Genomic DNA, 27,959 nt, shown 5'->3' with positions numbered 1-27,959 from the left:
TTTCCTGGTTGATTTGTTGGCGTTTCTTTCAGCCACACGCGTTTTAATGTTGGTTGGATTACAGACATTTGAAACAAAGTTCAGAGTATCGTCATTATGCACTGGTCTTGAGGAGGTTCTGTAATCACTGTTACTTGCTGTAACTGGATGGTGGTCGTTTTTTGGCGTCTTGGCGGCGGTCGTCGGTAGCAGACTGTCATCCAGGCACCTCGCTGGCGTGGCACACCGCAGCACAGCTGCCTGCGGTCGCTCGTTGTTTCCGTTCGCTGTCAGCTTCACTTCTTTTGCTACTCAGCAATTTGAAAATCTGAACTTTAATGGCCTGAATGCTAATTCCATAAATGAGAGGATTAAACAATGGGGTAACTATGGCCATGTGCAGGGATAGGAATATGCGAGCCTGATGAGGTATGTGACTCATGTTGAAACGACTCTGGATGACCTCAAATAAGCATCCCACAGAAAAATTAATCACAGACAGTAAGTGTGGGGTGCATGTTTGAAGAGCTTTGGCTTGAGATTGCTTAGAAGCAGACATGCAGACTCTGAGTATACGTACATAGGAAAATAATATCATGACGATCTGAGAACTAGGACAAACAATCATTAATGCTGGTCCTAAAAATCGCAAAATTGTTGTATCAAAGCAAGACAGTTTAACTAATTCAAAATACATACAATACATTTTTTCTATATGCCTTTCACAGAATGACAATTGGGCAGTTGATAATAAATAAAATGCACAGTAAACACAAGGAACAACCCAGGATAATACAATGGCTGCAGAAACCTTTCTAGGGGACATGAGGAGGCGATAGTGTAATGGGTGACAGATAGCAACATACCGGTCATAGCTCATCACTGCTAAAATAGTAAATTCAACTAAAACACATGTGATCATACAGTATATCTGTAGTAGACAGAAGGGCAGAGATATTTCATAATGATGGGATAGCAAATGACTAAGCATAGATGGAAATAAAACTGTACTACCACACACTCCATTAACTGATAAGCTACATATAAACAAATGCATAGGTTCATGAAGACTTTTCTCAGTGCATATGACTACAATAAGAACTAAATTGACCAATAATATCACAATGTACAAAAGAAGGAAACATATGAAGTATAAATATCTGTGATCTTCCAGTTCAGTGTATGCTGTCAAAATGAAGGATGTCACAGCTGATACATTTTCCATGGTCACCTGAATGTAGAGTAAGTGAGGATTTGTTTAAAATTGAGGACTTATATCTTACTGATTCTGAATTCAATCAACATATGGTGTTGAAGAAGCCCTTACACTGAAGAGCTTCTTAATTTATATGCAGTTTACAAGAGAACATAATTTGGAAACAATCTTGACATTGTACTGATAAGAATGAAATTAGCATGTCATCCTGTTGAATTTGGCTAAGGAGGCCGTGCAAATTTTATACTTTTAACTTCACAAAATCAGCTTGGTGAGTTCTATTTTGTGGTTGCTGCACTGAAAATGTTCAAGTGAACACTTGCATTTTAAGTAACATATAGTACAATTGTTTTTTTTTTTTTAACCAATTCTGACTTAAAATGATAAAATGTAATTATATATATAATCGTGTTGCATTATGTAAAGATGAGAATAAATCAGTCAGCCCATCTAGGCTCATGACTAGCCTACAGTTTTGAGGGCACCAGCACTGTACACCATCCATCCGTCCATTCATCCATCATCTATACCTGCTTATTCCTTGTCAGGGTCACAGGGGGTGCTGAAGCCTATTCCAGCATGTATTGAATACACCCTGGAGAGTTCACCAGGTCATCTCAGAGCACACACACACACTTCACTCACAAACGCACACACACAACTAGGGTCAATTTAGACTCTCTAATTCACCTAAGCTGCATGTTGTTTGGGCTGGGGGAGGAAGCTGGGGTACCCAGAGAAGGCCAACATGGGTGCGGGGAAAGCATGCAGGCTTCATACAGGGGGGCCCCGGCTGGGATTCGAACCAAGGACCTTCCTCCACCCCCACCAAGTTCATCCATCCTTTATCTATACCCGCTTATGCTGAGCATTGTCACGGGAGGGTGCTGGAGCCTATTCCAGCCAGAGGCAGGAATACACACTGAACAGGCCACCAATCTATCACAGGTGCACACACACCATTCACGGACACAGGGAGAAAATGCAAACTCCACAGAGAAAGGCCCCAAGCCGAGATTTGAACCCACAACCTTCTTGCTGTGAAGCAACAGTGCTACCCACTGCACCATCGTGCTGGCCCACCAAGGTCATGTCCTCAGTATTTTTTATTGTTTATGTCCGTTTCTGAAGCCTCTACTTAATTTATTTTTTATCCTTTGCAAATTATTTAGGAGACAGAACTGATTAAGGCATGAATGATCTTAATGTGTTCTCTTTACACTGTAAAATGCATCATTGATTAAATGAACAAATTAAAGTGAAAAAAGATCATACAGTACCTTATTTCATTAAAATGTACTCATCAAGAAATCGGTGACCACACTTATGGCGATACTTCAGTTCAACTGTAACAGAAAAATAATCTCTTATTTACCGTTAGTTGATCATAATTGATGTTCTTGTTTTAAAACATCCTTTATAGAATGAACAAATTAACAAGATTGATACAATATCACTGATAAACATGACTGAGAAAGGTTTAGAAAAATATAGATAATAAATATTCTAGTAGTCTGAAAGATTTTTTGGTAAATACCTGATTCTTTTGAAAGAATATTTGCCTTCAGAGAAAAGTTCTGTGATCATACACCACATCTTGGTGACTGAAAGAGATATTTCTCCTGTTGACTCTTTTATAATGACACAACCATGTAAAAATACACACCAGCGTGTGACGTTACAGCTCAGACCAATCGATACCTGTGAGGTATCCAACATATTCCCATCTCTCATTAAGAGTGGTCTTGTTTTTAAAACTGTTTAGAACAGCTGCAGAGTGCGTAAGAAAAGGTTTTTGTGGCGCTAAACCCAAATTAAAAATATTCAATCTGTACATCACCAGTCAAGCAAGGGCTTGAGTGGAAACATCTGTTTATTTTGTGCTGATTGTAATTTATGTTTGGGTCGCTGAGGTGGACCATCATACCACAGATAAGCAGCATAATCAAAGCGGCTTTGTATCAAAGCCTCTGCTAACATTTGTCGTGTTGCATTTTCCAAAAAATAAATCTTTTGGAGCAAGAAATTTAGTCTCATGATTTACTTTCCCCAGATAGGCAATTGTCTCAGACACATCCCTGATAATTAACAGGTGGTTCAGCAATAATCTGGGAGTTCCCAGCTTTGACATTGAATCCTGGTGATTTCCCAAGCTTAATTTTGGAACCAAACAATATAATTTCTGCAGAGTTGATTATCGGAAAGCGATCCACTCATATTTTGTATTTCCACACTTAGCACTTTTTCAACAGCTGTTTTATCAAGGAGGTCTGAGTCTTTAGGACGTGTGAAAAGGTGACAAGAAGAGGCTGCCTTTAAGTAATTAATGTAAAATAAAAAGAAGTGTGGACCCAAGACACTTCCATGTGTTACCCCGCACCCTATGGGTCTTGGTCTTGGTGTCCCAGAAACATCCACTACCTTTCTGATCAGACAAATAGGAATAAACCCATCTTATAAGTCATATACTATGGTAAATGGTAAATGGACTGCATTTATATAGAGCTTTTATCCAAAGCGCTTTACAATTGATGCCTCTCATTCGCCAGAGCAGTTAGGGGTTAGGTGTCTTGTTCAAGGACACTTCGACATGCCCAGGGCGGGGTTTGAACCGGCAACCCTCCGACTGCCAGACGATCGGTCTTACCTCCTGAGCTATGTCGCCCCTATATATTAAAACCACTAGCATGGAATTCATCAATTAAAATCCCATAGTCAACTGTATCAAATGCTTTTTTGCAAGTCCAGCATGGCCAAACCACAGAACTTCCCCACATCAACCTCTTTTCTTTTCTCAGGATTATTCAGAACAGTTAAGTTCAACAATCAGTCGGTATTGTGTATGTCTGACTTTGTGAAATAACATAGACACAACAATTGTTTGTATATAAAGCATATATATTTATTGACTATGATAATGAATATGTGCATAGGCTAATTGAAAACAATAATTTGAGGACATACATAATATGAGGAATAATACAATTCTTCAAAAGTATTCAGAGGAAATGTATTAACATTGATTTCAATAGCCAGAGACCTTGTTTGGATATGGCAAGATATGGCACTGACCATACCTTGGATTCATAGATATTGTGATATTGATTGTCGAAGTTATATGATAGTGGTATAATTTTGATTTTGAATAAAGAGGAAGTATTTTCTGGAACCTCTGTGAAAAGACAGCCCAGTATCATTTACGGACCAAAAATCACGATAATGTTCCCCACAGGCTGTATCCAGGGTCTGGCTGAATTAGGCTTGCCTAGTCTTGTTGTAGTGTATGTTTGCTGGGCCCATACAGTGTGTGTAATTAAGAATAGATATTTAGGCAAGTTTCTGATTACCTACAGACTTTGTAATGGAAGAAATTTTACTTCAAGTAACTCCAAAGCGGCTTGTGCAGTGATTTTATGTCAGCAGGGGCTGCGCATTTATATACTGCCTGATTATTGCTCAAAACTTAAATTCAGTCTCACATATGAAGAAAACAATTTCCAGGAAGGAATTTATTTATTTAACCTTTATTTACCCAGGCTAGGTTCACTGAGCACGGATGCTCTTTTGCAGGAACGCCCTGCTTCACACTCATACACATTCACACCTGGGAGCTGCCCAGTACAGCCACAATCTTCTATTGTTGGCCACTGAGCAGCTCCAGTGTTGCAACTGCCTCAGCATGACTGCATTGGCCCTTAGGAGTGAAGAGCTCGCACTGCTTGAAAAGCGGGGAGGAAAGAAGTATCGACACAATATATCAAAACATATTTTTATGTTCTTGTGAATTAATTCTATAAATGCAATCCGCTGATGTGTGGGATCTCTGTACAAGCAGCTTGAGAGTTTAACTTATGTGTACCTGAAGTGTATTTTTTATTTTTATTTTTTGGTTTAAATCATGAGTTCTTTGGTGTAAATTATGAATTACTGATGATTGCCACTACACCAGCCATCAGAAAGATGCAAGGTAATCAAAAAACTTGTCTAAATTATCCTTGACCGCACCCAAAACTGCCTGGATGAATTGAAAAACACACAACTGACATAATATTGCCAGAAAGTCAAATAAAACCTCAGAAAGTGTACTATCCATTAAAACTGATTACTCAGTGATCAAAACTGACAGAGACAGGAAATTATTTCATCATCACCTACAGCAGAGTTCATTTACCTTTTCTTTATAACAATAAACCACTTGAAAATATGAACTCGTATGGCTGTAATACTAATTCCATAAATGAGAGGATTAAACAATGGGGGAATTATCGCAAAGTAAAGGGACATGAATATGCGAGCTTTATGAGGTACATGACTCATGTTGAAACGACTCTGGATTATGTCAAATAAGCATCCCACAGAAAAATTAATCACAGACAGTACATGTGGGGTGCATGTTTGAAGAGCTTTGATTTGAGATTCCTTAGAAGCAAAGATGCAGATTCTGAGTATTTGTGCATAGGAAAACAGTATCAAGACAATCTGAGAACAAGGTGAAACAAAAGTTAATGCCAGTCCAACAAAGTTCTGAACAGTGGTATCAAAACAAGAGAGTTTAACTAAAGGAAAATTTGTACAATAGACTTTTTCAATGATCCTGCCACAAAATGAATGTTGAACAGTCATTATGAAATAAAGGGCAAAGAATAGAAGAGGAATAATCCAGGATAATACAATGGCTACAAAAACTTTTCTAGGAGACATGAGGAGGTGATAGTGTAATGGGTGACAAATAGCAACATAACGGTCATAACTCATCACTGCTAAAATAGTAAATTCAACTGTAGCATATGAGTGTAAAGCATATACCTGTAATAGACAATTTGTTACAGATATTTCATAATGGACAGATAACAAAAGGACAAGCATAGATGGTAATAAAGATGTGCTCCCAAAAAGTCCATTTACTGTTAAGTTACATATAAACAAATACATGGGCTCGTGCAGGTTTCTCTCAATGCATATTACCAAAATTAGAACTGAATTGACCAACCATATCACTGCGTATGAAAGAAGGAAAAATATGAAGTATAAATATCTGTGATCTTCCAGTTCAGTGTATGCTGTAAAAATGAAGGATGTCACTGCTGATACATTTTCCATGATCACCTGGATGTAGAGTCAATGCTGTGGAAGAGAATATATGAGGGTTTGTGAGAATGTTTTAAAATAGAGGACTTACATCCTACTGACACTGAATTAAAATGTGGTGTTTGTGAGGCGCATTGATTTGAAAGAGTTTGTCATTTTTATGGAATTTACCAATGGTTATGTTTACATGCATGCGCACCAATACCCCTATTTATATTACACTTTTGATGTGTTTGTATAGGACAAATAAAGTTAAAAATAAAAAAACACACATACACTAAAATTCTTACAGCTGTTCCATTACCTGTTTCCTTCAAAAGGGTTTCTTTTTCCTTCAGAGAAAAGCTTTCAGAGCACTTCCAGTTCTGCAGACGCACATCACACCTGGGTGACTGAAAGAGATGTTCCTATTGTTGAGTCTTTTATAATGACACGGCCATGTAAAAATACACACCAGTGTGTGACGTTACAGCTCTGACCAATCAACACCTGTGAGGTATCCAACATATTCCCATCTCTCATTACGAGTTCTCTTGTTTTTGAGACTGTTCAGAAAAGCTGCATGCGTCCATGAGAAAAAGCTGTTGTGGCGCCAAACCCCAAGAAAATATAATTCAGTTTAATATCCCCTGTCAAGCAGGGCTTGAGTGGAAAAGCTGCCACTCCCTTGTCATGATCCTGCGGAAGCCCTGAAAGGAAAGGAGAGAAAAAAAAACATTTTTTGCATAAAAAACGTAATCACAAAACATTTTGTCCCAAAGTCAAACAGTATACAAGTACTGATCATGGTTCAGATGCAGTGAAATTAGTTTTTAAGCACCACAGTGATCTCCATTGCTATTTCATAGTCCACTGTGCTGGGTCAATTGCATAACAAAATATGTTCTAGTACGAGAGTAAAATTCACTCTTGTTTCCCGGTCTATCACCTAGTTCAAGTGGTACTTAGCCTGAAATGGATGCTGCATTCCAATCGAAAAGCCTCGATAAACTCACTGTATGGGGGGCAGGCATTCAGGCCTGTACCATTCTCTTGGTGTACGCCACGCTCGGACTCACCCACTTGTCGAGAATATAGTGAAGTATGACTCATCTGACTATATCACTTTTTTCCACATCTCTGTAGACCAGTGCCTATGGTTTTTGCACCACTGAACTCTCAGATGTGCATTTGTCTTTGTAATGAGGGGTTTATGCACTGCAACCAAACGGTTTGAGTCACAATTTCGACCCTATTTACTGATGTCTTTCCCATAGATCTAAAAGCACGTGTCACTTTAGTCATTGCTCCTATTGAAACACTAGCCAGTTGAGCAGTCTTTGGGACTGAAGCTCCTGCCATTCGTGGCCCAATAATGAACCCTCTTTCAAAGTCACTTAGATCTTTTCCTCTTCACATCTTGATCCAAAGGTCAGCTGCACCTACTCAGCATTTCTATACATGCCACAGAGCATTACAGGATGTTAATTGCTTAAATCCTTCATGCAGTGTACCTGTATGGAAGCATCTCCATTCGTTATGTTTCTCCACTCACTTATTCTGGTATTTCCTTTTATTTGTCACCTGTCTGTACATATGAATGGCACCCATATCGTCCAGTTCTTAATGTGCAAAACATCCTCAGTCTTACAATGACCAAGGATTTCTTGGCATCACTGCAGTTTCCATACATGTTGACAGTGGATTAAGAGGACTCCTTATCTGGAATCTTGTTAGGTATTCATTCAAGGTGTTCATATTCAAACAGTGTGTCAGAGTAAGAGTGCTGATTGAGGATCAGGTTTCCGTTGTCCACATCCTATCCTCATCCATTATTAGCTAGAACACAGAACTGATCCTAGATCAGCCCTCTAGCTGTGAAGCAGGGGCGTGGCTATGGGTGGGCCTGGATGGGGCTAGGCCCACCTACTTCTTGCCTAGACCCATCCTAGGGTGCAACTCGCATCTCGTCTTTTAGCGATAACAGAAAAAAAAAAAGTCATACAGACTTGTCACCGTCGTTACTTTGAGAGCGTAATTTCCCTGCTGATACGATACCCCTCCCTCTACTTAGCATAGTGAAAGCATTTTCATCTATTCAACATCTATTCAATCGAGCTCATCGAAAGTCAGTACGCGGATTCCATGAATACAGTACTAGGGATTGAAGCCGAAAAATTAAGTGAAAGGGATGAAAATGCCAACGAGCTTTGATTGATTCTCGTGGCTTTAAATGTCATTGTATCTGATCCATGAAAAAAAAGGTAAGGAATTCTGGTACCAATTTTGGTAGCCTATATAGCCTATCAAATAGCAACATGTACTTTTATATTTTGACTCAGATTTTCATTCATTTTCAGAAGCTGATTTATGAGACTTTCTCAAGCCTATATGTTTTGAGGACATCGATTTGTTTACGTTACCTGTAATGTTAGTTGTTTAACACGAACTTTAAGTCTAATAGTAATGACAAATCAGTATTACTGCAAATAAACCTGGCGACAAAACGTCCACATAAGTAGGCAAAACTAAATAGATAAACAACAGCAGTGTGACACAGCAGGCCAACGCATTGCAGAACACTTTCGCGCTTGTAATGTACTGTAAATGCGATTGAGCTGTTTATGGAATGAATTGTGTGGCCCACCCACTTTTATTCAGGCCCACCTGCAATTTCATTTCTGGCTACGCCACTGCTGTGAAGCATTGGAGCTCAGTGTCAGGCATGTCACCAACACCATGCTGTAGGGGCTGGTCCACATGTGGGCAGCAGAGAGAATGAATCATCCTGACCAGAGAGAGAGTCTTCCAGTAATGGGGCAAGGAAATATCTCTGGGGAGGCCACACGTGAAAAAGAGGTTTTCTCAATTTCAAAAAAACAAAAAATGCAAATGTCAGTGTTAATGCTTGCTATTACAAATGGTTTTTAATTGGTTGGAGCTAAACTACAGTAAGTGGGTGTGGTTTGTCTTACAACCAAGCCTGGTCACTGAAAGCACTTTATTTAATACTTTACAGTCCATATTTTTATTTAAATATGTAGAAACCAAGCAATACCCAGACAAGACATTTTCAATATTTCAGTGATTTTTAATATTACATGTCCTTTTATATTACTTTGTGATACGTAGGGTTGCCAGATGTAGAATTAGTCAAAACTGAATATCAAACATGGACTGTACACACAGGTGAGGTTTGGGTTCTCTGACCTGGGGGGCAGGTTGATGCTTAATAATGAAGTGGGTGGGGTGGCCAAGGGGGCGTCAAATTTCAGTTATTCAGACCGGGCGTTTATATTGTCCAGTTGGGGCCAAAAACCAAACCTGTACAAACAATAAAAAATAAACTAGACATTCGGCCCAAAATCTGGCATCTGGGAAGACTAGTGATACAGGGTTCAGCCTTACTAACCATATCTAAATAACAGAAAGAGAATATATTTTTAAATCATCACCATGCGTTGGTTTCACTTCTTTTTTTACTACTCAGCAATTTGAAAATCTGAACTTTAATGGCCTGAATGCTAATTCCATAAATGAGAGGATTAAACAATGGGGGAACTATGGCCATGTGCAGGGATAGGAATATGCGAGCTTTTTGAGGTACATAACTCATGTTGAAACGACCCTGGATGACCTCAAATAAGCATCCCACAGAAAAATTAATCACAGACAGTAAGTGTGGGGTGCATGTTTGAAGAGCTTTGGCTTGAGATTCCTTAGAAGCAGACAAGCAGACTCTAAGTATTTGTGCATAAGAAAATAATATCATGACAATCTGAGGACTAGGACAAACAATTATTAATACTGGTCCTACAAATCTTATAATCGTTGTATCAAAGCAAGACAATTTAACTAATTCAAAATTCATACAATACACTTTTTCTATATACCTGTCACAGAATGACAGTTGGGCAGTTGTTAATATGAAATAAAGGGCAAAGTAAACACAGGGAACAACCCAGGATAATACAATGGCTGCAGAAACCTTTCTAGGGGACATGAGGAGGTGATAGTGTAACGGGCGACATATAGCAACATACCGGTCATAGCTCATCACTGCTAAAATAGTAAATTCAACTAAAGCATATGACATTAAACAGTATATCTCTAATAGACAAAAAGAGAGAGATATTTCATAATTATGAGATAGCAAATGACTAAGCATAGATGGTAATAATACTGTACTACCACACACTCCATTAACTGATAAGTTACATATAAACAAATACATAGGTTCATGCAGACCTTTTTCTGTGCATGTTACTACAATAAGAACTAAATTGACCAATAATGTCAGAATGTATAAAATAAGGAAACATATGAAGTATAAATATCTGTGATCTTCCAGTTCAGTGTATGCTGTCAAAATGAAGGACGTCACTGCTGATACATTCTCCATGGTTACCTGGATGTAGAGGCAGTGCTGTGGATAAAATTGTGAGGGTTTGTCAACATATTTTAAAACTGCAAACTTATATCCTACTGATACTGGATTAAATCAACATATGGTTTTGGAGAAGCATTTGCAATAAAAATGTTTTTGTTTATATACAGTTTACAGATGAACATAATTTGAAAACAAACTCGACATTGTATCGATAATAACAAAAGTAACAGGTCATCCTGTGTTCAGTCAAATCTGGCCTAGGAATACATGCAAGGTTCATACTGTGTCTTCGCAAACTCAGCTTAGTCAGTTATTGTTCGTGGTTGCTGCACCCAACAAATGTTTTACTAATTTTGTTTTAATCCCACAAATTGTAGCAAACACTAAAATGTTCATTTATAAGAAGTTGCATTTGATCATATAAGGATGAAAATACATCTGCCAGCACACTGAGGCTCATGAGTGTCCTCGAGTTCTGAAAGTACCAGCACTGTGTCATGCCCGGACCCGAACACCCCAAAGCAGGGCTGTCCATTTCCAAAGCCTATATTTAATTTAATTCTTTTAGTGAGATTGTCTGTTGCTATCATTCAGGTGGGGAATGAATGGTCTTCAAATTTAAGCCAAATCTAGAGTCATATGTACTGCTTTTACACTCTGTAATTCACTCTGAATTAAATTACTGAATGAAATAGAAGAGCATACCCTGGTCTAACCACGCACCCCACCATACCTCACCCCACCACACCTCACCCCACCATACCTCACCCCACCTCAGCCCCAGTCTCTTGTGATTTTTTTGGTCGTGGTTACGCCCCTGTGCTGCTTATGTACGGCCCATTATGCTATTCAAATTTTACCAAGAACACAATTTATATTGCATATAATTGCATTATGATGATGATCGCTTTCTATGGTTATTCATTATTAGTATTTCTTCTTATTCGTCTTTTTTATCATTATTATTATTATTATTACTACTATTATTGTTCTCATTATTATTATTATTATTATTATTATTAATAATAATAATAATAATAATAATAATAATAATGATTCTTAAAATCATTTTAATTATCACAGATTTAATGCAGGTTATATTGCTTAAATACCTGTTTCTTTTGAAAGGGTTTGCCTTCAGAGAAAAGATTTGAGTCCTTGCAGTTGTGTAGTCGTACACCACATCTGGGTGACTGAAAGAGATATCTCCTGCTTTGACTCTTTTATAATGACACAACCATGTGAAAAATAGACACCAACGTGTGACGTTACAGCTCTGACCAATCTACACCTGTGAGGTATCCAACATATTCCCATCTCTCATTACGATTGGTCTTCTTTTTGAGACTGTTCAGAAAAGCTGCAAGAGTCCATGAGAAAAAGCTGTTGTGGCGCCAAACCCCAATAAAATATAATTCAGTTTAATATCCCCTGTCAAGCAGGGCTTGAGTGGACAAGCTGCCACGCCCTTGTCATGATCCTGCGGAAGCCCTGAAAGGAAAGGAGAGAAAAAAAAACATTTTTTGCATAAAAAACGTAATCACAAAACATTTTGTCCCAAAGTCAAACAGTATACAAGTACTGATCATGGTTCAGATGCAGTGAAATTAGTTTTTAAGCACCACAGTGATCTCCATTACTATTTCACAGTCCACTGTGCTGGGTCAATTGTGTAACAAAATATGTTCTAGTACGAGAGTAAAATTCACTCTTGTTTCCCGGTCTATCACCTAGTTCAAGTGGTACTTAGCCTGAAATGGATGCTGCATTCCAATCGAAAAGCCTTGATAAACTCACTGTATGGGGGGCAGGCATTCAGGCCTGTACCATTCTCTTTGTGTACGCCACGCTCGGACTCGCCCACTTGTCGAGAATATAGTGAAGTATGACTCATCTGACCATATCACTTTTTTCCACATCTCTGTAGACCAGTGCCTATGGTTTTTGCACCACTGAACTCAGATGTGCATTTGTCTTTGTAATGAGGGGTTTATGCACTGCAACCAAACTATTTGAGTCACAATTTCGACCCTATTTACTGATGTCTTTCCCATAGATCTAAAAGCACGTGTCACTTTAGTCATTGCTCCTATTGAAACACTAGCCAGTTGAGCAGTCTTTGGGACTGAAGCTCCTGCCATCCGTGCCCCAATAATGAACCCTCTTTCAAAGTCACTTAGATCTTTTCCTCTTCACATCTTGATCCAAAGGTCAGCTGCACCTACTCAGCATTTCTATACATGCCACAGAGCATTACAGGATGTTAATTGCTTAAATCCTTCATGCAGTGTACCTGTATGGAAGCATCTCCATTCGTTATGTTTCTCCACTCACTTATTCTGGTATTTCCTTTTATTTGTCACCTGTCTGTACATATGAATGGCACCCATATCGTCCAGTTCTTAATGTGCAAAACATCCTCAGTCTTACAATGACCAAGGATTTCTTGGCATCACTGCAGTTTCCATACATGTTGACAGTGGATTAAGAGGACTCCTTATCTGGAATCTTGTTAGGTATTCATTCAAGGTGTTCATATTCAAACAGTGTGTCAGAGTAAGAGTGCTGATTGAGGATCAGGTTTCCGTTGTCCACATCCTATCCTCATCCATTATTAGCTAGAACACAGAACTGATCCTAGATCAGCCCTCTAGCTGTGAAGCAGGGGCGTGGCTATGGGTGGGCCTGGATGGGGCTAGGCCCACCTACTTCTTGCCTAGACCCATCCTAGGGTGCAACTCGCATCTCGTCTTTTAGCGATAACAGAAAAAAAAAAAGTCATACAGACTTGTCACCGTCGTTACTTTGAGAGCGTAATTTCCCTGCTGATACGATACCCCTCCCTCTACTTAGCATAGTGAAAGCATTTTCATCTATTCAACATCTATTCAATCGAGCTCATCGAAAGTCAGTACGCGGATTCCATGAATACAGTACTAGGGATTGAAGCCGAAAAATTAAGTGAAAGGGATGAAAATGCCAACGAGCTTTGATTGATTCTCGTGGCTTTAAATGTCATTGTATCTGATCCATGAAAAAAAAGGTAAGGAATTCTGGTACCAATTTTGGTAGCCTATATAGCCTATCAAATAGCAACATGTACTTTTATATTTTGACTCAGATTTTCATTCATTTTCAGAAGCTGATTTATGAGACTTTCTCAAGCCTATATGTTTTGAGGACATCGATTTGTTTACGTTACCTGTAATGTTAGTTGTTTAACACGAACTTTAAGTCTAATAGTAATGACAAATCAGTATTACTGCAAATAAACCTGGCGACAAAACGTCCACATAAGTAGGCAAAACTAAATAGATAAACAACAGCAGTGTGACACAGCAGGCCAACGCATTGCAGAACACTTTCGCGCTTGTAATGTACTGTAAATGCGATTGAGCTGTTTATGGAATGAATTGTGTGGCCCACCCACTTTTATTCAGGCCCACCTGCAATTTCATTTCTGGCTACGCCACTGCTGTGAAGCATTGGAGCTCAGTGTCAGGCATGTCACCAACACCATGCTGTAGGGGCTGGTCCACATGTGGGCAGCAGAGAGAATGAATCATCCTGACCAGAGAGAGAGTCTTCCAGTAATGGGGCAAGGAAATATCTCTGGGGAGGCCACACGTGAAAAAGAGGTTTTCTCAATTTCAAAAAAACAAAAAATGCAAATGTCAGTGTTAATGCTTGCTATTACAAATGGTTTTTAATTGGTTGGAGCTAAACTACAGTAAGTGGGTGTGGTTTGTCTTACAACCAAGCCTGGTCACTGAAAGCACTTTATTTAATACTTTACAGTCCATATTTTTATTTAAATATGTAGAAACCAAGCAATACCCAGACAAGACATTTTCAATATTTCAGTGATTTTTAATATTACATGTCCTTTTATATTACTTTGTGATACGTAGGGTTGCCAGATGTAGAATTAGTCAAAACTGAATATCAAACATGGACTGTACACACAGGTGAGGTTTGGGTTCTCTGACCTGGGGGGCAGGTTGATGCTTAATAATGAAGTGGGTGGGGTGGCCAAGGGGGCGTCAAATTTCAGTTATTCAGACCGGGCGTTTATATTGTCCAGTTGGGGCCAAAAACCAAACCTGTACAAACAATAAAAAATAAACTAGACATTCGGCCCAAAATCTGGCATCTGGGAAGACTAGTGATACAGGGTTCAGCCTTACTAACCATATCTAAATAACAGAAAGAGAATATATTTTTAAATCATCACCATGCGTTGGTTTCACTTCTTTTTTTACTACTCAGCAATTTGAAAATCTGAACTTTAATGGCCTGAATGCTAATTCCATAAATGAGAGGATTAAACAATGGGGGAACTATGGCCATGTGCAGGGATAGGAATATGCGAGCTTTTTGAGGTACATAACTCATGTTGAAACGACCCTGGATGACCTCAAATAAGCATCCCACAGAAAAATTAATCACAGACAGTAAGTGTGGGGTGCATGTTTGAAGAGCTTTGGCTTGAGATTCCTTAGAAGCAGACAAGCAGACTCTAAGTATTTGTGCATAAGAAAATAATATCATGACAATCTGAGGACTAGGACAAACAATTATTAATACTGGTCCTACAAATCTTATAATCGTTGTATCAAAGCAAGACAATTTAACTAATTCAAAATTCATACAATACACTTTTTCTATATACCTGTCACAGAATGACAGTTGGGCAGTTGTTAATATGAAATAAAGGGCAAAGTAAACACAGGGAACAACCCAGGATAATACAATGGCTGCAGAAACCTTTCTAGGGGACATGAGGAGGTGATAGTGTAACGGGCGACATATAGCAACATACCGGTCATAGCTCATCACTGCTAAAATAGTAAATTCAACTAAAGCATATGACATTAAACAGTATATCTCTAATAGACAAAAAGAGAGAGATATTTCATAATTATGAGATAGCAAATGACTAAGCATAGATGGTAATAATACTGTACTACCACACACTCCATTAACTGATAAGTTACATATAAACAAATACATAGGTTCATGCAGACCTTTTTCTGTGCATGTTACTACAATAAGAACTAAATTGACCAATAATGTCAGAATGTATAAAATAAGGAAACATATGAAGTATAAATATCTGTGATCTTCCAGTTCAGTGTATGCTGTCAAAATGAAGGACGTCACTGCTGATACATTCTCCATGGTTACCTGGATGTAGAGGCAGTGCTGTGGATAAAATTGTGAGGGTTTGTCAACATATTTTAAAACTGCAAACTTATATCCTACTGATACTGGATTAAATCAACATATGGTTTTGGAGAAGCATTTGCAATAAAAATGTTTTTGTTTATATACAGTTTACAGATGAACATAATTTGAAAACAAACTCGACATTGTATCGATAATAACAAAAGTAACAGGTCATCCTGTGTTCAGTCAAATCTGGCCTAGGAATACATGCAAGGTTCATACTGTGTCTTCGCAAACTCAGCTTAGTCAGTTATTGTTCGTGGTTGCTGCACCCAACAAATGTTTTACTAATTTTGTTTTAATCCCACAAATTGTAGCAAACACTAAAATGTTCATTTATAAGAAGTTGCATTTGATCATATAAGGATGAAAATACATCTGCCAGCACACTGAGGCTCATGAGTGTCCTCGAGTTCTGAAAGTACCAGCACTGTGTCATGCCCGGACCCGAACACCCCAAAGCAGGGCTGTCCATTTCCAAAGCCTATATTTAATTTAATTCTTTTAGTGAGATTGTCTGTTGCTATCATTCAGGTGGGGAATGAATGGTCTTCAAATTTAAGCCAAATCTAGAGTCATATGTACTGCTTTTACACTCTGTAATTCACTCTGAATTAAATTACTGAATGAAATAGAAGAGCATACCCTGGTCTAACCACGCACCCCACCATACCTCACCCCACCACACCTCACCCCACCATACCTCACCCCACCTCAGCCCCAGTCTCTTGTGATTTTTTTGGTCGTGGTTACGCCCCTGTGCTGCTTATGTACGGCCCATTATGCTATTCAAATTTTACCAAGAACACAATTTATATTGCATATAATTGCATTATGATGATGATCGCTTTCTATGGTTATTCATTATTAGTATTTCTTCTTATTCGTCTTTTTTATCATTATTATTATTATTATTACTACTATTATTGTTCTCATTATTATTATTATTATTATTATTATTAATAATAATAATAATAATAATAATAATAATAATGATTCTTAAAATCATTTTAATTATCACAGATTTAATGCAGGTTATATTGCTTAAATACCTGTTTCTTTTGAAAGGGTTTGCCTTCAGAGAAAAGATTTGAGTCCTTGCAGTTGTGTAGTCGTACACCACATCTGGGTGACTGAAAGAGATATCTCCTGCTTTGACTCTTTTATAATGACACAACCATGTGAAAAATAGACACCAACGTGTGACGTTACAGCTCTGACCAATCTACACCTGTGAGGTATCCAACATATTCCCATCTCTCATTACGATTGGTCTTCTTTTTGAGACTGTTCAGAAAAGCTGCAAGAGTCCATGAGAAAAAGCTGTTGTGGCGCCAAACCCCAATAAAATATAATTCAGTTTAATATCCCCTGTCAAGCAGGGCTTGAGTGGACAAGCTGCCACGCCCTTGTCATGATCCTGCGGAAGCCCTGAAAGGAAAGGAGAGAAAAAAAAACATTTTTTGCATAAAAAACGTAATCACAAAACATTTTGTCCCAAAGTCAAACAGTATACAAGTACTGATCATGGTTCAGATGCAGTGAAATTAGTTTTTAAGCACCACAGTGATCTCCATTACTATTTCACAGTCCACTGTGCTGGGTCAATTGTGTAACAAAATATGTTCTAGTACGAGAGTAAAATTCACTCTTGTTTCCCGGTCTATCACCTAGTTCAAGTGGTACTTAGCCTGAAATGGATGCTGCATTCCAATCGAAAAGCCTTGATAAACTCACTGTATGGGGGGCAGGCATTCAGGCCTGTACCATTCTCTTTGTGTACGCCACGCTCGGACTCGCCCACTTGTCGAGAATATAGTGAAGTATGACTCATCTGACCATATCACTTTTTTCCACATCTCTGTAGACCAGTGCCTATGGTTTTTGCACCACTGAACTCAGATGTGCATTTGTCTTTGTAATGAGGGGTTTATGCACTGCAACCAAACTATTTGAGTCACAATTTCGACCCTATTTACTGATGTCTTTCCCATAGATCTAAAAGCACGTGTCACTTTAGTCATTGCTCCTATTGAAACACTAGCCGGTTGAGCAGTCTTTGGGACTGAAGCTCCTGCCATTCGTGGCCCAATAATGAACCCTCTTTCAAAGTCACTTAGATCTTTTCCTCTTCACATCTTGATGCAAAGGTCAGCTGCACCTACTCAGCATTTTTATACATGCCACAGAGCATGATAGGATGTTAATTGCTTAAATCTTTCATGCAGTGTACCTGTATGGAAGCATCTCCATTCGTTATGTTTCTCCACTCACTTATTCTGGTATTTCCTTTAATTTGTCACCTGTCTGTACATATGAATGGCACCCATATCGTCCAGTTCTTAATGTGCAAAACATCCTCAGTCATACAGTGACCAAGGATTTCTTGGCATCACTGCAGTTTCCATACATGTTGACAGTGGATTAAGAGGACTCTTTATCTGGAATCTTGTTAGGTATTCATTCAAGGTGTTCATATTCAAACAGTGTGTCAGAGTAAGAGTGCTGATTGAGGATCAGGTTTCCGTTGTCCACATCCTATCCTCATCCATTATTAGCTAGAACACAGAACTGATCCTAGATCAGCCCTCTAGCTGTGAAGCAGCGGCGTGGCTATGGGTGGGCCTGGCTGGGGCTAGGCCCACCTACTTCTTGCCTAGGCTCATCCTAGGGTGCAACTCGCATCTCGTCTTTTAGCGATAACAGAAAAAAAAAAAAAAAAGTCATACAGACTTGTCACCGTCGTTACTTTGAGAGCGTAATTTCCCTGCTGATACGATACCCCTCCCTCTACTTAGCCTAGTGAAAGCATTTTCATCTATTCAACATCTATTCAATCGAGCTCATCCAAAGTCAGTGCGCGGATTCCATGAATACAGTACTAGGGATTGAAGCCGAAAGATTAAGTGAAAGGGATGAAAATGCCAACGAGCTTTGATTGATTCTCGTGGCTTTAAACGTTCTTTTATATTGGAATTCTGGTACCAATTTCGGTAGCTTATATAGCCTATCAAATAGCAACATGTACTTTTATATTTCGACTCAAATTTTCATTCATTTTCAGAAGCTGATTTATGAGACTTTCTCAAGCCTGTATGTTTTGAGGACATCGATTTGTTTACGTTACCTGTAATGTTAGTTGTTTAACACAAACTTTAAGTCTAATAGTAATGACAAATCAGTATTACTGCAAATAAATCTTGAGCTATTTATGGAATGAATTGTGTGGCCCACCCACTTTTATTCAGGCCCAGCTGCAATTTCATTTCTGGCTACGCCACTGCTGTGAAGCATTGGAGCTCAGTGTCAGGCATGTCACCAACACCATGCTGTAGGGGCTGGTCCACATGTGGGCAGCAGAGAGAATGAATTGTCCTGACCAGAGAGAGAGTCTTCCAGTAATGGGGCAAGGAAATATCTCTGGGGAGGCCACACGTGAAAAAGAGGTTTTCTCAATTTCGAAAAAACAAAAAATGCAAATGTCAGTGTTAATGCTTGCTATTACAAATGGTTTTATTTAATTAGTTGGAGCTAAACTACAGTAAGTGGGTGTGGTTTGTCTTACAACCAAGCCTGGTCACTGAAAGCACTTTATTTAATACTTTACAGTCCATATTTTTATTTAAATATGTAGAAATCAAGCAATACCCAGACAAGACATTTTCAATATTTCAGTGATTTTTAATATTACATGTCCTTTTATATTACTTTGTGATACGTAGGGTTGCCAGATGTAGAATTAGTCAAAACTGAATATCAAACATGGACTGTACACACAGGTGAGGTTTGGGTTCTCTGACCAGGGGGGCAGGTTGATGCTTAATAATGAAGTGGGGTGGGGTGGCCAGGGGGGCGTCAAATTTCAGTTATTCAGACCGGGCTTTTATATTGTCCAGTTGGGGCCAAAAACCAAACCTGTACAAACAATAAAAAAAAACTAGACATTCGGCCCAAAATCTGGCATCTGGGAAGACTAGTGATACAGGGTTCAGCCTTACTAACCATATCTAAATAACAGAAAGAGAATATATTTTTAAATCATCACCATGCGCTGGTTTCACTTCTTTTTTTACTACTCAGTAATTTGAAAATCTGAACTTTAATGGCCTGAATGCTAATTCCATAAATGAGAGGATTAAACAATGGGGGAATTATCAGAATGTACAGGGACAGGAATATGCGAACTTTTTGAGGTACATGACTCATGTTGAAACGACCCTGGATGACCTCAAATAAGCATCCCACAGAAAAATTAATCACAGACAGTAAGTGTGGGGTGCATGTTTGAAGAGCTTTGGCTTGAGATTCCTTAGAAGCAGACAGGCAGATTCTAAGTATTTGTGCATAAGAAAATAATATCATGACAATCTGAGGACTAGGACAAACAATTATTAATACTGGTCCTACAAATCTTATAATCGTTGTATCAAAGCAAGACAATTTAACTAATTCGAAATTCATACAATAAATTTTTTCTATATACCTGTCACAGAATGACAGTCGGGCAGTTGTTAATATGAAATAAAGGGCAAAGTAAACACAGGGAACAACCCAGGATAATACAATGGCTGCGGAAACCTTTCTAGGGGACATGAGGAGGTGATAGTGTAATGGGTGACAGATAGCAACATACCGGTCATAGCTCATCACTGCTAAAATAGTAAATTCAACTAAAGCATATGACATTAAACAGTATATCTCTAATAGACAAAAAGAGAGAGATATTGCATAATTATGAGATAGCAAATGGCTAAGCATAGATGGTAATAAAACTGTACTACCACACACTCCATTAACTGATAAGTTACATATAAACAAATACATAGGTTCATGCAGACCTTTTTCTGTGCATGTTACTACAATAAGAACCAAATTGACCAATAATGTCAGAATGTATAAAATAAGGAAACATATGAAGTATAAATATCTGTGATCTTCCAGTTCAGTGTATGCTGTCAAAATGAAGGACGTCACTGCTGATACATTCTCCATGGTTTCCTGGATGTAGAGGCAGTGCTGTGGATAAAATTGTGAGGGTTTGTCAACATATTTTAAAACTGCAAACTTATATCCTACTGATACTGGATTGAATCAACATATGGTTTTGGAGAAGCATTTGCAATAAAAATGTTTTTGTTTATATACAGTTTACAGATGAACATAATTTGAAAACAAACTCGACGTTGTATCGATAATAACAAAAGTAACAGGTCATCCTGTGTTCAGTCAAATCTGGCCTAGGAATACATGCAAGGTTCATACTGTGTCTTTGCAAACTCAGCTTAGTCAGTTATTGTTTGTGGTTGCTGCACCCAACAAATGTTTTACTAATTTTGTTTTAATCCCACAAATTGTAGCAAACACTAAAATGTTCATTTATAAGAAGTTGCATTTGATCATATAAGGATGAAAATACATCTGCCAGCACACTGAGGCTCATGAGTGTCCTCGAGTTCTGAAAGTACCAGCACTGTGTCATGCCCGGACCTGAACACCCCAAAGCAGGGCTGTCCATTTCCAAAGCCTATATTTAATTTAATTATTTTAGTGAGATTATCTGTTGCTATCATTCAGGTGGGGAATGAATGGTCTTCAAATTTAAGCCAAATCTAGAGTCATATGTACTGCTTTTACACTCTGTAATTCACTCTGAATTAAATTACTGAATGAAATAGAAGAGCATACCCTGGTCTAACCACGCACCCCACCATACCTCACCCCACCATACCTCAACCCACCTCAGCCCCTGTCTCTTGTGGTTTTTTTGGTCGTGGTTACGCCCCTGTGCTGCTTATGTACGGCCCATTATGCTATTCTAATTTTACCAAGAACACAATTTATATTGCATATAATTGCATTATGATGATGATCGCTTTCTATGGTTATTCATTATTAGTATTTCTTCTTATTCGTCTTTTTTATCATTATTATTATTATTATTACTACTATTATTGTTCTCATTATTATTATTATTATTATTATTATTAATAATAATGATAATAATAATAATAATAATGATTCTAAAAATCATTTTAATTATCACAGATTTAATGCAGGTTATATTGCTTAAATACCTGTTTCTTTTGAAAGGGTTTGCCTTCAGAGAAAAGATTTGAGTCCTTGCAGTTGTGTAGTCGTACACCACATCTGGGTGACTGAAAGAGATATCTCCTGCTTTGACTCTTTTATAATGACACAACCATGTAAAAAATACACGCCAACGTGTGACGTTACAGCTCTGACCAATCAACACCTGTGAGGTATCCAACATATTCCAATCTCTCATTAAGAGTGGTCTTGTTTTTAAAACTGTTTAGGGAAGTTACACGAGTCCATCAGGAAAGGCTGAAGTTCAGTTTAACACCACCTATCAAGCAAGGCTTTTGTGATAGTTGGCACCCACTTGACATGATCCCAGTTAGTAGACAAAGCCTGCTCATTGTTTTGACACTGTGCGATTTGTTTTTAGTCGTCTTCATTTCTACTTCAGATTCCACTGGACTGGAACAACTGTGAACTAAAATATATTCCAGTGTGAGGGTAAGATTTACTCTAATTTCCAGCTCTGTCCCTTAGTTCAGGCAGTGCTCAGATGCCAGGCTCGAACAGTTCATGTAAATCACTGTTTCTTGGAGACTGAAGAGAACAGCGGTCTTGTTTCAAAGTTGCAGCTGCAGCATGCAAATAACATACATGTATGAATGACACCCATGAGGCATTCATCAAAGCAGAATTAACTGAAAGGGGTTACACCAGTCTAAATTGTGAGTGAGGTTTTGCGCATGGCCGTTGTAAATACCTACCCCACCTTTCTATTTGCATGTTTATTTCTCAAACAAATTGTTCAAGACATTAAATTGTCAGTTAATCTTGAAAGGAACATATTTATGTGTAAAACCAATGGCAATGTTGTATACGTATCCCATATTTAGTCACAGATATTGATAGTAGAATGATGTGGTATAATTCCACTAAAATTCCTCTTGCTTATTTTGATAAGTAATTGAGTAGCATTTTCGCCACTTTATGGACGTACATTTTGGCTATTATATGATCAGCATTGGCTGATAATACTACAATCAGCCATGGACCGATAGTTTTTAAACAACCGATGGTCAGGCCTGACTATGTCCTGTCAATAAAAAGGAAAAAAGTCTATTGTTTATTTGTAATCCAAGAGTTGGTTTTTATTTGCTTGTGAGATAAAAAAATAAATAAATAAATAAAATTGCATTTGGTTTTCCAAATGAAGTGTTTCCCTTATAATTGTACAGACATGGTGGGCTGCCAGGCCAACAAAATGCTCCTTTAAAATGCCAGAAATAGCACCAAATGTCTATTCAGTCCCATGGAACTGTGGACAGTCCCTATCCTTTACTTATCCCTGCTGAAGGAGGTGAAAGTAAGTTTCTGATATTTAACTTTTTCTTGTGGAACCGCAACGTCACTGTATGCTAGGGCTGTCAAAAAATATTCGAGGTTCGAAAACTATTCGAAAATATATATTTTTTTTAAGTTCGAACCTAAATTTGAGCATTCGAATATTAATTTTGGATCCCGCGTTTTGTAATTAACATGAATATACAGGCTTAATTTAATGCGGCGAATCATTTTCATGCACGCAAAGTTCATTTCCTGTGCTAACGTTACTTTCTCTGTCAACAAAAAAAAACGTTCTGCCCTGGATCCAGAGCAAGTGGATCGTCTGGTTTTCCTTGACAATAACCTCCGTGATACTTTCAGCTGACACCTAACTTTACTGGCCAGCTAGCCTCGCGAGCCAGTCTATTTTTTCACTTCGTTCAACAGATCTGGTCAGCTATCAATTTAGGCTAAATAATGTTCCCATAGCAGGTTATGTTTCCTTTCTGTTCTGAAGATTTTGATAAAATTGGATGATGAAAGAACTTAAACAATCTAAACAGAGTAAGTAGTTTATGTTGTTTTAGGCTACAGTTAGCCTTTTGAATAGTTTTTGTTTTAAGAAATGAACAGGGATTTCCTATAAACAATCATTTCCCTATTATTGTGATTAATAAATGCCACACAATGTAAGTTGTGGCAAATTACATCCACAAGAAAGTGTTTTATTCATTTGCACATGAGGCTATAGAAACTGCAGGGGGCTCATTTATAAAATGAACTTGCGTGCATATGCGAAGTGAAGACCTGACGTAGAGCCACAACCGTTTCCACGTCAAATCGAGTCATGTTGAAATTTTATAAATCACCACTTTGAGGTGATTTCCTACGCACGCGCCACACAGTTGATCTAAAATACGTTTATAAATGAGGCCCCAGATTGCAGTAACCTAGTATGAAAGTTCACCGATGTCCTCTATTCTACTGCCCGCTTGTGGAAAATAACGTGCAGGCCAGTTTAGAGGGAGCATCCACGTGCATATTGCGCCCGACAATAAGCAGCTTATTTTTGTGAATTATGAAATGATATTCGAATATATTCGAACTCTAATTACAAAAGCTAATGTTCAAACTCAATTTCATGGCACTTTTGACAGCCTTACTGTATGCCTCTTGGATTAAATGACTGGAAATCTGGATTTTGAAGTCTCGATTTTGTTGGCATCTGGATAACTAAAAACTGGCTCAAAATTAGTGGAATCAATCTGATTCTGGATGGGGGTTTCATTACCTGGACAACTGTGATTCAGATTAAAATTAAATTAAAAATATAATTTTAAAATTAAAACTGGGCCATGATGATGATGAATCAGTTCTATGAAACCATCCTGTTGGATACATCAGTGAGCGAGAAAAGGTCATGCAAACAAAAATCAAGGACAGCTTTATTTAAAAAATATTGTGATACATTCATCAAATGCTATTAACCAATTAGCAAGTAATAAGTGTTTTGGACTGAGAATCAGAGTGACTGCTGAACTATAAAATGAATATCGGAGAAAGGGCATGAGTTCTCCTGACTGGAATAATAACAGTTTTCTTGTCCTCTTACCAAAGAACCAGAGTGCAGACTTTGCATTTTACTCATTTAGGTAATTGGCTTAAAAGTGTGTTAAATAATTAATCATGAGACTGCTTTGTCATCACCTGCAGTGGCGTTAACTTATTTTTCTTAGCTCTAAACAGTTTTACAATCTGGACCCTGATGGCATGAATACTAATTCCATAAATGACAGGATGACACAATGGGGGAAATATCATAACGTAAAGGGACATGAATATGCGAGCTTTATAAGGTACGTGACTCATGTTGAAACGAGTCAGCATGATTTCAAAAAGCATTCCCACTGCATTGTTAATCACGGTCAGTATGTGTGGGGTGCATGTTTGAATAGCTTTGGTCTGACATTCCTTAGAAGCAGACAGGCAGATTCTGAGTATTTGTGCATAGGAAAATAATATCATAAGCAGCTGGGGCACAAATACCAAAATAGTTACAACAAAGCCAATTTTGCTCTGAAAAGAAGTTTCAAAACAAGACAGTTTGACTAATTCAAAATTCACACAATACACTTTATCTATGAACCTGGCACAAAATGTCCGCTGTACAGTTAATATGAAATAGAGTCCAAAAAGAACATACGGATAAATCCAGGACAATGCAATAAGGGTGCACAATCTTCTATGAGACATTAATTGGTGATAGTGTAATGGATAACAAATGGCAACATATCGGTCATAGCCCATCACACCTAAAATAGTAAATTCAACTGCAGCATATGTGTGTACACAAAAGATCTGTAAAAGACAAGCTGCCAGAGATATCTCATAAGTATGAGACATTAAATTACCCAGTACTGATGGGAATAAAGATAAACTGCCATAAATTCCATTCACTGCTAAATTACACATAAAAAAATACATGGGTTCATGGAGACATCGCTCAATATAAATTACTGTAAGAAGAATTACATTTGTTAATACCGTAGCGATGAACAGTAACAGGAAACTTGTGAAGTATACATATCTATGGTCTTCCAATTCAGTGTATGCCTTCAATATGAATGACGTCACCACTGATTCATTTTCCATGATCTTGCTGTACAATGAATCCTGCAGAGAAAAAATAACATGGAATTATTGATCGTTGACAAGGAACTTAGCATTTAAATTAGCATAATTAGCAGGATACATCATCCATGACCGGACATCAAAGTACTGGGTGAAATCACACCTTTACAAATCCTGAGCTATGCATGCCAGCTTTTAATTCACAAGGGAAATAGTACCATTGATATTTTAACAAGACTAAGCAGCAGATTTATATATTTATTTTGGCAGCAGGCATCCTCTGTTGAATAGAAACACCGGAAGCAATTAAATATCAAATTAATACATTTTTTATACAAGCTTTCCTAGATTGCATTTGGGGTTAATATTTTCTCTTTTTTTAAAGTACATTATTTTAATTTATGGAGGAAAAAAAAGTGAGGGTTGTACCGCAAGTGCTTCACAGAAGTCATGAAAGCAAAGCGCTGACCAAGTGTTGAGGTGTTAACTCCTGTTTCGAATTCCCACAAAAATGATATCTGCAATTGGTGAATCTGATTGGCTACACATTCCCTTGCATCCTTTACTCGCATGTACCCCTTTTGTACTGGCACATGTGCAACCCTGGGCAATGCATTTTGGGTATCACTGGCTGTTTTGGTGGATTCAGACATGACAAGGAGCTGATTTTATATCTGAAGCTGGTATTTTGGTTTTTCTTTTTCCTTTTTTTTTTAAAAAAAAAGCATATTTTCAGAGGCAGATATGCAGTGTTGATAGATGTAGATACCCTTACGAAAAAAATCACATGAAATGATCCTTTTCACATTTGAAAATCACAATTTTACATGTGAATTTAACATTTTCACGTGAAATAATATATGCACAATCCATCCATTATCTATACCCGCTTATTCCTGGTCAGGGTTGCGGGGGGTGCTGGAGCCTATCCCAGTGTGCATTGGGCGAGAGGCAGGAATACATCCTGGACAGGTCGCCGATCTATCGCAGGGCACACACACCATTCACTCACTATTCACTCACACACTCATACCCATGGGCAATTTCGGAGTCTCCAATTAGCCTAACCTGCATGCCTTTCGACTGTAGGAGGAAACTGGAGGAGTACCTGGAGGAAACCCACGTAGACACAGGGAGAACATGCAGAATCCACACAGAAAAGCCCAGGCCAGAATTCAAACCCACTGCACCAACGTGTCACACTCATAATAATAATAATAATAATAATGATAACGATAATAACAACAACAACAACAATAATATGTATTATTATTATTTTTTTATTGTTCACATTGTTATTATTATTATAAATAACAATAACAATAATATTATTATTATTATTATTATGAGGAATTCCCTGCCTTGTGTAATGTGTTTGACAGAAAAACAAAATCTCAGCAAAAATAAAAATAAATGCATACATACCCAGCATATATTTTACTTACTGTTGGCTTCCTTTAAAATAGTCCTGCTGATCATGTTGGTTTTCTGCAGACAACACACTTCAGACAACGCACTTGTGGAATGGAGTCTTTTTTCAGCTTTTTATAAAGGCCTGGCCCATGTCACTTGTAATTAGTTGGTGATGTCAGAGCTGTGCATTGTTCAATACTTTTACAGTTATAGTGACACAGCAGTTTTAATTAAGCAGTTCTCCCCCAAAGGTGTTAATCAGGATGTGATATCCAGGGGAGCTTAGCTACCCTTAAGACAAAAGTTCCCGTGTCTGTTTTTTTGTGAAAATTGCCCTCTTGCATATTAACAGACCATTTGTTTTGGGACTGTTTTTACAATGTGCAAGTAAGTTTTATTTTAAAATCACAATTTCACATGTGCATTTTACATTTGTACATGTGAATTAATATATTCTCACGTGAAAAGGAAATGTCATGTGAACTCAACCATTTCCACATGCGAACACAAAACGTGGAATTTCACGTGATTTCATGTCACATTTTCATGTGACTGACTTTTAAAATGTGAACTACAATTTTCTCATGTAAATAGGTTACCTTTTACCACTCTCATTTTGTAAGTGGGATTATTTTTAATAGAGCCCAACCGATATATCGGTATGGCCGATAT

General features: G+C 38.0%; 4 protein-coding genes and 1 long non-coding RNA gene across 7 annotated transcripts; all 5 read right to left on the bottom strand.

The window, feature by feature from the left end:
* Positions 1-16: 16 nt before the first annotated feature.
* On the bottom strand, positions 17-17,026 carry LOC118209245 (olfactory receptor 1496-like). Its single transcript, XM_035384434.1, has 3 exons — positions 16,934-17,026; positions 15,512-15,857; positions 17-882 (listed from the first exon to the last, which is right to left on the bottom strand). The coding sequence occupies exons 2-3, from the start codon at positions 15,831-15,833 to the stop codon at positions 197-199; spliced, it is 1,008 nt and encodes a 335-aa protein (XP_035240325.1). The 5' UTR covers positions 15,834-15,857; positions 16,934-17,026; the 3' UTR covers positions 17-196.
* On the bottom strand, positions 900-2,810 carry LOC118209247. Its single transcript, XR_004761690.1, has 3 exons — positions 2,733-2,810; positions 2,476-2,541; positions 900-1,210 (listed from the first exon to the last, which is right to left on the bottom strand). It is a non-coding gene; the product is annotated as an uncharacterized LOC118209247 (long non-coding RNA).
* Positions 5,175-6,661, bottom strand: LOC118209246 (olfactory receptor 49-like). Of its 2 annotated transcripts, none has more exons than XM_035384436.1 (2): positions 6,588-6,661; positions 5,175-6,319 (listed from the first exon to the last, which is right to left on the bottom strand). In XM_035384436.1, the coding sequence occupies exon 2, from the start codon at positions 6,293-6,295 to the stop codon at positions 5,363-5,365; it is 933 nt and encodes a 310-aa protein (XP_035240327.1). In that variant the 5' UTR covers positions 6,296-6,319; positions 6,588-6,661; the 3' UTR covers positions 5,175-5,362. The 2 variants fall into 2 exon arrangements, with proteins under 2 accessions (XP_035240327.1, XP_035240328.1); XM_035384437.1 differs by having other exon boundaries at positions 6,560-6,613.
* A 2,502-nt stretch (positions 17,027-19,528) lies between the features above and the next one.
* LOC118210195 (olfactory receptor 1496-like) lies at positions 19,529-22,025 on the bottom strand. Its single transcript, XM_035386178.1, has 2 exons — positions 21,956-22,025; positions 19,529-20,897 (listed from the first exon to the last, which is right to left on the bottom strand). Exon 2 carries the CDS (start codon positions 20,871-20,873, stop codon positions 19,923-19,925), a length of 951 nt encoding a protein of 316 aa, XP_035242069.1. The 5' UTR covers positions 20,874-20,897; positions 21,956-22,025; the 3' UTR covers positions 19,529-19,922.
* Positions 22,026-24,689: 2,664 nt separating this feature from the next.
* On the bottom strand, positions 24,690-27,382 carry LOC118210257 (olfactory receptor 142-like). 2 transcript variants are annotated; one of them, XM_035386281.1, is made up of 2 exons: positions 27,320-27,382; positions 24,690-25,916 (listed from the first exon to the last, which is right to left on the bottom strand). In XM_035386281.1, exon 2 carries the CDS (start codon positions 25,893-25,895, stop codon positions 24,924-24,926), a length of 972 nt encoding a protein of 323 aa, XP_035242172.1. In that variant the 5' UTR covers positions 25,896-25,916; positions 27,320-27,382; the 3' UTR covers positions 24,690-24,923. The 2 variants fall into 2 exon arrangements, with proteins under 2 accessions (XP_035242172.1, XP_035242173.1); XM_035386282.1 differs by having other exon boundaries at positions 27,300-27,321.
* Positions 27,383-27,959: the final 577 nt, after the last annotated feature.

The sequence above is a fragment of the Anguilla anguilla genome, chromosome 12, assembly GCF_013347855.1.
Source record: "Anguilla anguilla isolate fAngAng1 chromosome 12, fAngAng1.pri, whole genome shotgun sequence".
In the NCBI taxonomy this organism is placed as follows: Eukaryota; Metazoa; Chordata; class Actinopteri; order Anguilliformes; family Anguillidae; genus Anguilla; species Anguilla anguilla.
The sequence above is the reverse complement of the archived record's forward strand: the minus strand, read 5'-3'. Positions and strand labels throughout refer to the sequence as shown.